Below are 13996 nucleotides of genomic sequence, written 5' to 3' on the forward strand. Positions count from 1 at the left end.
CCTTGCACAGGTACTCAGGGCCTTGCACACTCTCCCAGCTCCTTGCATACTCACCCAGCCCCTTGCACAAGCACTCAGCACCTTGCAATCTCACCCAGCTCCTTGCACTCATATGCAGGGCCTTGCACATGTACTCAGGGCCTTGCACACCGACCCAGCCCCTTGCACACGTACTCAGGGCCTAGCACACTCACCCAGCTCCTTGCACACCCACCCAGCTCCTTGCACACGTGCCCAGCTCCCAATCCCCACACATTCCCCCCCCCTGCTGTCCCTGACACACGCGCTCATCCCCATCAACCCGGGGGGGGGGGGGGGGCACATCCTGCCCACGGGATGACGCAGCTGGGGAGCTGAACCCTGCTGGCCCCACACTTGGGGGGGGGCACCCACCTTCCCCCAGTCCTGGCTGTGGGTGCAGGATGCGGCCGGGTGCAGCCGCGGGGGGGGGGGGGGGGGGGCGGTGCTGTTGGGCACCCATCCTGCTGGGTGCTGTGCAGGGTGCGCAGCTCCCATCCTGGGGCACCCCGCGCTCAGCACCCATCCTGCTGGATGGAACTCGGGGACCCCCCCCCCCCCCCCCCAAATTCCCATTTTGGCCGGATTCGGGGGATTTTTGAGCGCTCAATAAAAGGGCTGTTTTCACCCCAAAGAGTGGGAGAGGAGAAGCTATTTCATCCCTCAGAAGGAAATAAAAATTTGGGGACAATTCACCCGCTTTTGGGGTGTTTCTTCCCTTTCTCACCCCCCCCCACCCCCCCTCGCAGCTCTGTGTCCATTTGGGCAGAATTGCCTCAAAACCCGGGGTTTTGGTCAACCAGAAAGTGCCAAAATTGGGACCCTGGGGCCGGAGGCCTTTTAATTAAATTAAATTTTAATTTTAATTTTGGTTAATTTCCTTATTTCTTTATTTTCGGGGGGTTTCTGTTCATTTGTTTAATTTGCATTTGATTTTTTTTAAAAACACTTTTAAATTTTTTATTTGGTAATTTCTTTATTATTATTTTTAAATAATTTGTTTATTTTTATTTTTTTTGTGGTTTTCTCTTTGCCTTTTAAATTTGTTATTTCTTTAATTTTGGGTGTTTCATCTTATTATTTTTTTAATTTGGGGGATTTAATTTTCATTTTTATTTTATTTTTATTATTTTATTTATTTTATTTTATTTTTACATTTTGTTTTAATTTACATTTTTAAAAATTTTTATTTTTATTATGTTTTTACATTTTGTTTTCGGTTTTTATTTTTTTTCTTTTTCTTTTTCTTTTTGTTTTATCTTCGTTTTTTTTTCATTTATATTTTTCATCGTTTAATATTTGGGGGAGTTATTTTTTGACTACTTTTATTATTTCTGAATTTCCTTCTTTTTATTTTTTTCTATGTTTCTAAAATTAAATTTAAAGAAATAACCAATAATTTAATTTAATAATTTAATTTCCTTATTCCGTTTCTCTCCCCCGCTGGGGGCGCGGAGCCCCGGCCCCCCCCGGCCCCGCCGCCTTGGTGCAGACCGGCCGCGCCTGCACGGCCGCGGGAAGGGGCCGGGAGAGCCCAACCGGGAGGTGCGGGGGGGGAGGGCGGGCCTGCGGCTCGGGGCTCCCTGCAGGTACCGGGTGGGTGGAGCCGGGGGGGGCAATGAAGGTAATGGGGGGGCCCCGATGGACCCCATAGGTAATGAGGGGGCTGGGCAGTGCCCCATAGTTAATGCGGGGGGTACCAAATAACCCCCCATAGGTAATTGGGGGGGCTGGGCAGTGCCCCATAGTTAATGGGGGGGGGTCCCAAATAGGTCCCCATAGGTAATGGGTGGTCTGGGCAGTGCCCCGTTTTTATTTGGGGGGGTCTGGGCAAGATTTGGAAATAATGGGGGAGTCCAGGGTAGCTGCTGCTAGAATTTGGGGGGCACTTGGTAGTTCCCTGTTGGTAACTGGGGGGGGGGTCTGGGCAGTGTCCCCTAGTTAATGGCGGGGCTCCTCCCCCCCCAATTCAGGGGGAGTCTGGGAGCTGCCCAGGCAGGCTTGGTGATGGGTGACACCATGGGGGGGGGGACATCAAGTAGGGGACACCAAGGGAGACTGTCATCATAGGTTGGGTGACACCATGGGTTGGGTGACACCATGGATTGGATGACACCAAGGGGATAGGTGACATCATGGGTTGACACCAAGGGGTGGGGGACACCAAAGGAGAATGATACCATGGGTTGGGTGACACCAAGGGGTGGGTGACACTGTGGGAATGGGTGATACCAAGGGAATGGGTGACACCATGGTGTGGATCAGTCACCCAATCTTTTGCTCGTGGAGGCCCAATCCTTTGCTTGTGGAGGCCCAATCCTTTATTTGTGGAGGCCCAATCCTTTGCTTGTGGAGGCCCAATCCTTTATTTGTGGAGGTCCAGCCCTTTGCCCGTGGAGGTCCAGTGCTTTTCTTCTGGAGGTCCAATGCTTTGCCCATGGAGGCCCAATTCTTTGCTCATGGAGATTCAATCCTTTGCTCGTGGAGGTCCAATCCTCCATCCTGCTCTGCTCACACAAGTCAGGGCGATGGCTTTGTTTCTCCCAACAGGCACTCAGAGCACCCAAGCGGAGCACAACCAAGCGCCAGAGGAGGACTTGGAGACTGATACACCAGAGTGGAGTCTGGTGAGGCAGGAGGCCGGTGCAGAGGATGCCCACAAAGCCACCAGCCAAGCAGAAGAAGCCAGCAGAAGCCACACTGATGCTCCGAGTGCGGCAAGACCTTCTGTTGGAGAAACAGCCTGAGGTGACACCAGCGGAGCCACACCGGGGAACGACCCTACAAGCGCCTGGATTGCGGGAGGACCTTCGGCCAGTTCTCCGACCTGGTCACCCCCCTCCGCACCCACAAGGAAGAGCGGCTGTACGAGTGCTGTACTGTGGTGAGGAGCAGGGTGTGTGTGGGGGGGACGATGTGCCACGGATCGTGGGGTCATAGAATGGGGTGGGTTGGGAGGACCCTTAAAGATCACACCTTTCACATGATGAGGCTGTTCCGGGTGCGTCTCCCACCTTGGAGATGCTCCAGGCCACCTGGACGTGGACATCCTGATGCTGGTTGAGCTGGGAGCAGATGGAGGTGCCTTCCAACCCCAACATCTCGTGTGATTCTGTGCTCAAAGCCCCGTCCAACCTTGAGCTCTTCCAGCATTGAGGCCACCCATTGGCTTCCTTGGGCAACCTGTCACGGTGTCCCACCGCCAAGGGGGAGGAATTTCGGGGATGTGGTGCCCCCCCCTTGGTCTCCTGTGAGGCTGGTGACCTCAGGAGGGCAATTTGGACATGTCTGGGGGATGCTGATGCCCCTTGAAGGTGTTTCTTGGGGTAGAACGAGGGTTTTTGGGTCTTAAGTATGGATGTGGCCATGTAGGAGATTGCCCTAGGTGCCTTTGGTGGGAGGCAGGGGTCTTGCATTGCCCATGGGACCATCACATCCAAGACCCTCCCAGCATCTCCGTAGGGTCCGTGCAGAGAAGAATGGGTGTACGGAGGAAACGCTGCCTAGTAAACAGAAGCACTCTGTATTTTATTTTCTCTATAAAATAATGCTGAAAATAATTTTCCATCCAGCCTTTCAGATTCATGTACTGTTCACTTCCCAGCTTTACTCCAAGTCCTGCTTGACACTCTCACTTCCCTCCAACATAGCGTCCTCCTCTTTCCACTCAGCGCAAAAAACATCACTCTGTTTCGACACAAATATTCACTTTCACGTGTTTTGCTGCAGAATTTTTCTCCTGGCGGCCCCGTGCTGATGTGGATTTGGTTTGTGAGTGCTGATAACGTGGGGATGGCTCAGCTATTGCCCGATGGTGTTTGCACAATGTCATTAAATGAGAGAGGATGGGGTCTAGGGGGTCTTTCCCTTCTCCCCAATGACCACCTCGATCCAAACCCTTCCCAATTCTGAACTCTAAATGCTGGAGACAAACCTTGCTGGAGGATCCCCTTAAATCCCAAACACGTCTCCCAAGCTCTTTGATTATGGCAGTTCTGTTTATTCCACGTTCAGCTCCACGCAAGAAATTTGGAGCATCCCTCCGTTACAAAGATCCCACTTCCCCCCACCCCCCCCCCCCCAAAAAAAAAAAAAAAAAAAAAGCTCCGCGGATGTCGGTTTTCCCCCTTTCTTAACCCAAAAGCGAGAAAGCGCTGTTGGGATGCTCACCCAAGGGATGCTCCCCAGGGATCTTTGTGCACGGGATAAAGCAAAGCGGGGAGGATGCCTGGCCCCCTCTGTACCCTCCCCCCCGTGCCCGCAGTGCTGCTCGGGGCCGGTTGCAGCCCGGTTGCTGCTGCGGGGGCACAGGAAGGGGCTGGGACAAGGGCGAGCGGCGGAGGACGACGGGGACCGGTGAGGGGGTGGTGGAGACTGGGGGGAGCCCCCATCCCTGGGGGCAAGCAGAGGGGTTGCCCCCCTCCACCCCAAACCCATTTCGCACCCTTTTACCCCTTTTTCCCCTCCTTTGCCCCCTTTTTCCTTCTTCCGCCCCCCTTGTCCCTTCCTTTGCCCCCTTTTCCCTCCGTTTTTTCCCTTTTCCCACCCTTTTCCCCTCCTTTTCCCCTCTTTTTCCTCTTTTCCTCCCTTTTCCCCTCCTTTTCCTTCCCTTTTCCACCCTTACCTTCCTTTTCCCTCTTTTTCTCTCCTTTTCCCCTCTTTCCCCCCTTTCCCTCTCTATTTTTTTTACCCTTTTCCCTACCTTTTCCCCCCTTTCTTCTGCTTTTCCCCTCCTTTTACCTTTTTTCCTTTCTCCCCTTCCCCTCCTTTTCCCCTTTTACCCCTTTTCCCTCACTTTCCCCTCCTTTTTTACCCAGTTTCCCCCCATTTTTCCTCCTTTTCCCCTCCTTGTTCCCCCCTTTTCCTTCGCTTTTCCTCTCTTCTCCCCCTTTTCACCCCTCTTTCCTTCCCTTTCCCTTCCCTTTCCCTTCCCTTTCCCCCTTCCCCTCCTTTTCCTCCTTTTCCTTCCCTTTTCCCATCCTATTCACCATTTCCCCTCCTCTCTCCCTCTCTTTTCCTCCTTTCCTCCCCTTCCCCCCTATTTTTCTCCCTTGCCCCCCCATTTTACTCCTTTTTCCCCCCTTTCCCCCCTTTCTCCCTTTTTTCAGTGGATGCTGATGTCCCAAATCAAGCAGCAAATGTGGGGCTGAGCCCCAGGAGTTTTTTTTTTTTTTTTTTTGGGGGGGGGGGGGAGGGGAGAGCCCATGCAGGAGCAACACCAGGTGGTGGAGCAGGGCTTGAGGTCCAGGTGTGGGGCAGGCCCTCCACCCCACACCTTCTCCATGTGGAGCTGGATGGCCAAGCCCTCCTGCAGGATTTCCACAGAATCACAGAATTTTAGGTCGGAAAAAACCTCTAAGATCATCAAATCCAACTTTTTAGTGGGCACAGCTGCAGGCAGGGTTCTCATCCCCACAGCTATGGGGAGGACGAGCAAGAAGGGAAAGGGAAATCCCAAAGACTAGGTGGAACAAGAAATGGCAGAAGATGAGGATGAGGACGAGGAGGAGGAGGAGGATGAGGACAAGGATGAGGAGCCAACACAAGTCCCATCTTAGTGACCTCGTTGGGCATTTTGGGGCCAGAAAGACTGATTTCAGTGATGTTCTCCTTGTCTTGGCTTCAGGCTGAGGTTAAACCTCATGGGCGCTGTTAGTTCGTGAAATCTCAAGCATTTAGGGGATTTTCTTCTTGCTCCCCGGCAGAAGCCAGGTTTTGTACCTTCTGTAGTGAGCAAAGAGGGGAACATTATTTCTTTGTCTTTTTCCTCCTTCTTTTTTTTTTTTTCCTCTTTCTCTTATTTTTGCCTTAACTGCCTTATGTATTCTTATATTTAATAAAATCCTGATGAGTTTCCTTGCCAATTACCCACTCTGGCCCTTCCAGGGAAGGGGAGGAGATGCAGCCTGTGGGTCAGGGAATTGCTTTATCCCACCCGTGCACCCCATGCTGGTGTGCAACCCAAGCCCATCTCTGGGTAAAACATCCAAGAACAAGTCAACCAGCTTTAGAAATCACGATGACAAAATTCCCAGCTCGAAACCAGCCTTACCCCGTGCTCTGGCTATCCTAAAGAACATCTCCATGAGAGCAAATCTCTGTCAGTACCAGCATTTCCTCACCTGCAAACCCAGGGGGATTTCTTCTCCTGTTTCATCCCAATAAACTGAACTCAAGGTTTAATTTCCACAAGCCCAACCACATTTTGGCTTCTCCAATTGAGGCCTCCTGTTATTTTGCTTTTGGTTTCATGGAATTTGGTGTCACCCCCCCTTGCCCTGACATCCCTTGTGAGCCTCTTTTAAAAGCAAAATATCACGAAATCCAGCCCGAACAGCAAATTCAATTTGCAGACACCAATGCAAACCCCGTGTGAGATGCAAGCTGTCACTTAAATTCATTTCTTTACCAAAATTTTCAGGAAGCCCCGATGGGGGCTGCACACTGAAGGATTCTCCCCCCTGGAGCTGCTCTCCCGCCTGGCTTTGTGCATGGGATAAAGCAAAGCAGGGAGGATGCCCGGCCCCCCCGCAGCCCCCTCATGACCGCAGCCCCCTCTGCAGCACTGCTCGGGGCCAGTTGCAGCCCGGTTGGGTGTGCAGAGACACAGGAAGGGGCTGGGACAAGGGCGAGCGGAGGCTGCAGCGGGGGAGGGTGGAGAGCTGGGGAGAGGGGGTCTGGGGGTGCAAAGCAGGGGGGTGGCGGAACAGGGTTGGGGTCCTCCAGGACTCCCTGACCCCCCATCCCATTGGGAACGGGTTGGTTTCATGCATCCCCCCTCCGCCACGCGTTTGCATCATGAACGGCGTGTCGGGGCGGGTGTGGAGCGAAGCACACCTTGCAGGTGGGTTGAGCCCCCCCCTAAAAAAAAAAAAAAAATTAAGGGGGTGGAGGGGTGAGGACGGAGGGGATGGGGTGGGGGAAGCTGTGGCATGGCAGGCTTGGGGAGGGATTCAGTGAGCGCCTGGAAGGATGTGTGTCGCAGGAGCGGGCACGGCTGCATCAAGGTCTTCTCTCTGTTGCCGCAGGGATGGGAAGGATGAGCAAGAAGGAAAATGGGAAGGCGAGGCACACAGTGCATGTGCAGGTGGGGGAAGACATCGTGGTGATAGAAGATGATGAGGAGGAGCTGGGGCACGGCGAAGGCTCAGAAAGCTGGGAAGGACACGAAGCCAGGCAGGGGTTGCAAGAAGGCGAGCAGGGAAGCACAGGTGGTGAAAGAAAGCCACGGGTGAAAGCCAAACGCAGGAAGGGAGCATATAAATGCAACGAGTGCGGGACAACGTTCAACTGGAGGCATAACTTGGTCCGTCACCAGCGCCTGCACACGGGCGAGCGGCCCTACAAGTGCTCCGAGTGTGGGAAGGGCTTCAACGACAGCTCCCCGCTGCTCATCCACGAGATGCTCCACCGGGGAGAGAAGCCCTACAAGTGCCTGAGCTGCGGGAAGAAATTCATCCAGAGCTCCCACCTCATCGCCCACCAGTCTGTGCACACTGAAGAGAAGCCCTATGTGTGCCCCGACTGCGGGAAGCGCTTCGCCCGCCACCAATACCTCATCATGCACCGCCGCGTCCACACAGGTGAGAGGCCCTACGAGTGCCGGGACTGCGGGAAGAGCTTCCGCAAGAGCTCCGACCTTGTCCGCCACAAGACGGTGCACACGGGTGAGAAACCCTACAAGTGCCCTGTGTGCGGGAAGGGTTTCACCCAGAACTTCCGCTGTAACGCGCATAAAAAGGTCCATCTTGTGGAGAAGGTTGACCATCAGGATTCTCCATTGCAGGACACCCAGCAGAGCAGCTCTGAGACCACGGCCTCACCAGGTAACCACCCTTTACTCAAAATATGTGTTTTCTCCTCCAAATTTCTCCCTTCCCTGGATAAACCTTTCCTGCATCCTGGTCATGAATTGTGGGAAGAGGGAGAATGGAACCATGCACAGAAAATGGTTCCCATGCTGTTATCCTAAGGTCCCGCACGTACCCATGAGCAAAGCTCCATTCCCCATAATGGGTCTATCCTTGAGAACCTCTGTGGGTTGAGCTGGGGCTGTGCATGAGGTGGGAAGGTGAATGGGGTGGGAATTTCAATGGGATGAGAAGATCAATGGCATGGGTAGGTGCATGGGGTGGGAAGGTGAATGTGATGGTAAGGTCAATGGGATGGGAAAGTCAATGGGATGGGAAGGTCAGTGGGATGGGAAGGTGAATGGGATGAGAAGGTCAGTGGGATGGGAAGGTCAATGGAGGGGGAAGGTCAATGGGATGGGAAGGTCAATGGGGTGGGTAAGGTCAATGGGACGGGAAGGTTAATGGAATGTGAAGGTCAATGGGATGTGGAGACCCTTGATTTTCTGTGGGCCAACTCCCATCTCGTTCCTGTTCTCCACCAACAGGTGCTGGTGGCCACAAAGAGGAGAAGCCCCAACCAGTTGACTCCCAGCAGGCAGAAGCAAATGGCCCCAGCGTGAGGACGGAGGAAGGGGCTGCGTGCCAGGATCCCAAGCAGGATGAGGCCCTAAAAGAGCAGGCAGAAGTGGAGCCATGCCCTGGGCAAGGGCAGGAGGAGCTGGATGCTCCTGAAGGCACTTTGGAGGATCCCAAGGAGTCAGGCGGCCATCCAAGTATCCGTGTTGAAGGGCGGACGTACGAGTGTGCCAACTGCAGGAAAACCTTTGACTGTAGCAACAGCCTGAGCCAACACCAGCAGCTGCACGTGGTGGAGCAGCCCCACAAGTGTCCCGAGTGTGGGAAAAGCTTTGATGACAGCTCTGACCTCGCTTCCCACCAGCTGGAGAAGTGCTGCAAGTGTCCCGACAGCGGGATAAAACTCGGTGACAGCACCAAGCTCCGAAAGCAGAGCTTGGTGCACAAACCCGAGAAATTCTATCTCTGCTCTGACTGTGGGAAGTGCTTCAGTCGCCGCTCCAACCTCAACCAGCACAAGAAGCTCCACACTGGGGAGAGACCCCACAAATGCCCTGAGTGCGGGCTGAGCTTCACCAACACCTCACACCTTATCATTCACTATCGGATCCACACCGGGGAGAGACCCTACAGGTGCCATGAGTGTGGGAAGGGCTTCACTATGAGCACCAAATGCCTGAAGCACGAGAGGACCCACACGGGAGAAACTCCCTACAGGTGCTCCAAGTGTGGGAATTGCTACAGGACCAAGATCTCCCTGATGTCCCACATGAGGATGCACATGCATTAGGATGCGAGAGGAGCAGATTGTGCTCTGCAAGGAGAATTTGCTATAAGGACAAGCTTTGGGGGATGCTCCAGCACCATTTGGGACAGGGTTCTTCTTCCCCAAGCCTCCCAGAAGCAGAGAAATGGGGCCAAAGGCAAAGCTCAGGGAGTCCCCCTCAGAAAGCATCCTCCCTGCTGCGTCTCCTCTTGTTTGCAGCGGGTCTGTGTGGCTCCCGAAGCCTTTGCAGGGCTGGGAGACCTGCAGGGAGATCAGCACGCTGGAAATCTTTATCAAAGCTGTCCTCCTGGCAACAGCGATGCTATTCCCCAGGGTTGCTGGCAGTCACGCTGGTCCTCCCACGTGAGACAGAGGAGGCAGGGACGCCCAGTGAGACAGCTGCAGCAGAAGGATCACATTCATTGTCTGATCAAGCCGACCTTGTTGGGCATTTCTGGGCCAAAAAAAAAAAAAAAAAGCAGATTGCAAGTCAAATTCTCCTCCCCCCCCCCCTCATTTTCAGGCTGGGCTTAATGCTCACGAGCAGTGCTCAAGCATTCAGTGATAGAGGAATTGTTGAAATCTCAGGCAGTGGGGGGGATTTTCTTGCTCCATGGCGGGAGGGGGATGCCATTTTTGTACCCTCTTGGTACCAAGCAAAGGGTCGAATGTTCTTCTTTTCACTATCATTGTTTTATGTTTAGATTTTATTTTTTTCACTTAATAAAATCCTGATGGGTTTCCTTGTGAAGCGTGGGCAGCACAGGCTCTGCATGGGGATGGAGCTGGACCACTCTGACCCTTTTTGGGGGTGCAGAGGGAAGGAGCTGCAGCCTCTGGGGTTGGGGAATTGCTTGGGGAAGCAGCCCAGGGCTTGGGGTGGGCAACTTCATGCAAACCCACACTGATTTCTTCCCTGTTTTCCTAAGAAACTGAACCAAATCCCCCTGAAGTGTAACTTCCTAGAAGCACCCTGTCTAATTTTGACTGGGGGGTTGGGGAAAGGATATGGCCTAAGCAATAAATTTGTGTTTGTGGGGGGGTGATCCAGCAAGGTCTTTGAGCCCCTTCCCATCTTTTCCCCCTGTAAGGGTTTCGTTTGAGGTTGCAGCTCCTCCGTCACTCGCTTCATCCTGCACCTTGGGTGCACAGGGCTGCTTGGCCAAACCTTCCTTTGGTGTTTTAGCAGGGTTGCATGCACATCATGGCTGTGGGGTCCCTGAAGGTATGGGGAGGACGAGCAAGAAGGAAGAGAGAAATCCTGAGAAGGTCCAGGAGAAGGTGGGACAAGGCATGGGGGTGATATGGGGTGATGGAGAGGAGCTGGGGCATGATGGAGCCTTGGAGAACCAGAGCAGGGAAAAGGGGAAGGGATGGGGAGAAAGCGTCAACCAAGGGGGAAGCCCAGGCAGCATTAGGGAAACTGAGCCCCAGACACCAGTTTTCTCCCAGAAAAAGGTTTATGGATGTGCTGACTGTGGGCCCTCATTCAGCTGGAGGAGAAACTGGACCTGAAACCAGCACCTGCACATGGGGTAATGGCCCTACAAGTGCCCTGAGTGCAGGAAGGGTTTCAGCATGAGCTCCTGCTGCATCGTGCATCAGTGAGTCCATAGTGGGGAAGAGGCTGAGAAGCTGAAATTTCCATTGCAGGACACCCAGCAGAACAGCTCTGAGACCACGGCCTCACTAGGTAACCGTCCTTTACTCAAAATCGGTGTTTTCTCCTCCAAATTTCTCCCTTCCCTGGATAAGCCTTTCCTGCATCATGGTCACGAATTGTGGGAAGAGGGAGAATGAGGCCACGCACAGAAAATGGTTCCCAAGCTGCTTTCCTAAGGTCCCACATGTAACCATGAGGCATCTGGAGCTTTGTGCTGTTCCCCAACCCTTGAGGATCCCTCAGGGTCTGTCCTTGACAAACCTCTGTGGGTTGAATTGGGTAAAAGCTGTTCATGGGATGGGAAGGTCAAAGATGTAGGAAGATCAATGGGATGGGGAAGGTGCATGGGATGGGCAGACCAATATGGGAGGGAAGGTCAGTGGGATAGGAAGGTGCATGGGATAAGAAGGCCAATGGGATGAAAATATCAATGGGATGGGAAGGTCAATGGAGGGGGAAGTTCAATGTGGGAGGCGGTCAGTGGGGTGGGGAAGGTCAATGGGATGGGGAAGGTCTATAGGATCGGAAGGTGCACGGGGTAGGAAGGCCAATGGGGTAGGAAGGCCAATGGGATGGGAAGGTCAATGGGATGTGGAGACCCTTGATTTTCTGTGGGCCAACTCCCATCTCGTTCCTGTTCTCCACCAACAGGTGCTGGTGGCCACAAAGAGGAGAAGCCCCAACCAGTTGACTCTCAGCAGGCAGAAGCAAATGGCCCCAGCGTGAGGACGGAGGAAGGGGCTGCGTGCCAGGATCCCAAGCAGGATGAGGCCCTAAAAGAGCAGGCAGAAATGGAGCCATGCCCTGGGCAAGGGCAGGAGGAGCTGGATGCTCCTGGAGACACTTTGGAGGATCCCAGGAAGACCGATGTCCTTAAAAATGTCTGTGCTGAAGGGCGGACGTGTGAGAGTGCCAACTGCAGGAAAACCTTCCACTGGAGGAACAACCTGATCCAACACCAGCACCTGCACACAGGTGAGCGGCCCTACAAGTGTCCCGAGTGTGAGAATAGCTTCAATGACAGCTCCAACCTCATGTCCCACCAGCGGATCCACTGGTCAGAGTGGCCACATGTGTGCTTCAGCTGCAGGAAAAACTTCAACCAGAGCCCTGTGCTTGTCCAGCACAGCAGGCTGCTTATGTGTGAGAAACCTTATCTCTGCTTGGACTGTGGGAAGAGCTTCACCCAGAGCACCGGCCTTATTATTTGTTGGTGAATCCATACCGGGGAGAGACCCTACAGCTGCCTGGACTGCAGGAAGAGCTTCTGTAGTAGCTCCGACCTCGTGCAGCACCAGCGGACCCTCAGCGGGGAGAGACCCTATAAATGTCCTGACTATGGGAAGGGCTCCAAGTGCCTCACTCACCAGAGGAGCCACATGGGAGAAGCTCCCTATAAGTGCTCAGTGTGTGGGAAGACCTACAAAGCAAAGGTGTCCCACGAGAAACTGCATGTGGAGGAGAAAGTGTTGTGCAAGAATGGGGTCAGCCCATCCGGAGCTGGTGAGGACCTAAAAGTCCAACCTTAAACCACTAGTACTTCATAAGGAAAGGAACCCGCTCTTCTTCAGGTAACATTTGTGGGGTCTGGATTGCACCCAGACCTGCCACCACCTCCTGGCCTCTTCCTCTTTGGTTGTACATCAGCACAAAAAAAGCAGCTGAGGGCTCCACCAGCGATGCTGTTGATGTAAGAAAATCCTGCCTTGGTTGAGGGATACAGATTTCCCAGACCGCAGTTTCAGCTGCTTTTCTTCTTCCTATATTTGTAAAGAACAGCTGAATTCCCTAAAACATTGGCTAGGGAAGGGGTCAACAGGTAGGATGAGGAAAAGCACATTTTTACCTTACTAAGAATTAAAGTTTTTAAAGATTTTTTTTCCTCCTATTTAAGTGTTCTTTCCCATTTTTTTTTTCACCTTTCACGTTGGTTCATGGCAGGTTCACCTAACTTTGTTCCATCGCACAGGTTTGAACACCAAATCCTTGCACCACTCTGTCCTGGGTTCCTGCCCCTCTGCGGCGAGGACCCAGCACTCCCACAGTGTGTTGAATATTCATAGTGATTTATTTCAAGCTGGGTTTAGTCAGAGCCATGCAAAGTGGGTGGAAAAGCCCTTATTTTTGGTCTATGCATATAAAACCCCCTCTCTGATTGGTATCTTCAGGACAAAGCCTGGGCAGAAATTCTGATTTCCCCTAAAAGAGTTTGCTGTGTGCACACCTCATGATTTTCCACCTCCTTTTCTTAAGGAATTACTCATCAAAAGTCAGTTTGCTAACTGCTAGGCTGTTCAGGAGCAACTGAAACTCATCTTTAAAAATAATAAAACCGTTTTTTAGTCCCGTTAAATCTCCACTTGGGCTTTTATTTATTATTATTATTATTATTATTTTTTGCAACAGAACATCTCTAGGGTTATGCGTGGGTGTTTGTGCTTAGCAGGTGATTCCCAGATGCCACCACCAGCCTCGGCTTTTCTCAAAGCAAGTGAAAGCTAGTGAGCAATCGAGAAAAAAAACAGTATTTCAACCATTTGCTAAACCATCTGCCATCACTGAAGAAGAGTCAGGAGACATCCCGCCACCCACCGCCGAGTTGTTGGCAGCAGATGTGGCAGCACAGAGCAGCTCTATGGGGAGCAACTTGATGGGGGAGCACACGGGGGTGAGATGAAGGGTGAGCCCAGCACCCTTGGCTATGCACACTCGCACCTTCTCACCTTGATTTCTTTTGGGAGGAATCCGGATGGATAGGTGTTTTTGGGCTGCTAGATACTCAGCTGATGGGGGACGACATGGAGCTGAGCTCAGCACGGCTGACTGATCTATGAGAGAGTTTCTGGGTATTTTTTTTTTTGGCTCAGATGGAGCCGTCCTTTGTGAATCCCACGTGCTTGGTTTGAGGCCAAGTCTTCTGCTGTGAGGTCTCGGTGCGAGATGCATCAGGGAAAAAGCAAGCATTGATGAGGCAGGGCTGGATTTGCTAAAATCTGGTGCCTGGGCAGCGTGCAAAAAGCATGGAAAACAGCAAAAGTGTGCGGATGCCATCTCCGTGGGTGCAGAAATGCACCTGGTTCACAGCCCCATTAATTTCCCCATGCTTGATTTCCCCATGAG

General features: G+C 52.7%; 1 protein-coding gene across 5 annotated transcripts; it reads left to right on the forward strand.

Annotated features, from left to right (window-relative positions):
- The first annotated feature begins 2568 nt into the window (after window positions 1-2568).
- On the forward strand, window positions 2569-13227 carry LOC308184309 (uncharacterized protein). 5 transcript variants are annotated; one of them, XM_080608304.1, is made up of 5 exons: window positions 2569-2902; window positions 7047-7844; window positions 8417-10748; window positions 10867-10906; window positions 11528-13227. In XM_080608304.1, the coding sequence occupies exons 1-3, from the start codon at window positions 2671-2673 to the stop codon at window positions 9235-9237; spliced, it is 1851 nt and encodes a 616-aa protein (XP_080464430.1). In that variant the 5' UTR covers window positions 2569-2670; the 3' UTR covers window positions 9238-10748; window positions 10867-10906; window positions 11528-13227. The 5 variants fall into 5 exon arrangements, with proteins under 5 accessions (XP_080464430.1, XP_080464431.1, XP_080464429.1 ...); XM_080608305.1 differs by having other exon boundaries at window positions 8417-10494; XM_080608303.1 differs by having other exon boundaries at window positions 8417-10906.
- The last annotated feature ends 769 nt before the right edge of the window (window positions 13228-13996 follow it).

Source organism: Anser brachyrhynchus (genome assembly GCF_964034855.1).
Source record: "Anser brachyrhynchus genome assembly, contig: SUPER_30_unloc_1, whole genome shotgun sequence".
NCBI lineage: Eukaryota > Metazoa > Chordata > Aves > Anseriformes > Anatidae > Anser > Anser brachyrhynchus.

What these genes read in the sequence shown, in the direction of transcription:
- LOC308184309 (XM_080608303.1), top strand. Translation starts at nt 2,671, where the DNA reads ATGCCCACAAAGCCACCAGCCAAGCAGAAGAAGCCAGCAGAAGCCACA. An exon ending in TGTACGAGTGCTGTACTGTG is followed by an intron (nt 2,903 to 7,046) that starts GTGAGGAGCAGG and finishes CTGTTGCCGCAG; the next exon opens with GGATGGGAAGGATGAGCAAG. An exon ending in TGAGACCACGGCCTCACCAG is followed by an intron (nt 7,845 to 8,416) that starts GTAACCACCCTT and finishes CTCCACCAACAG; the next exon opens with GTGCTGGTGGCCACAAAGAG.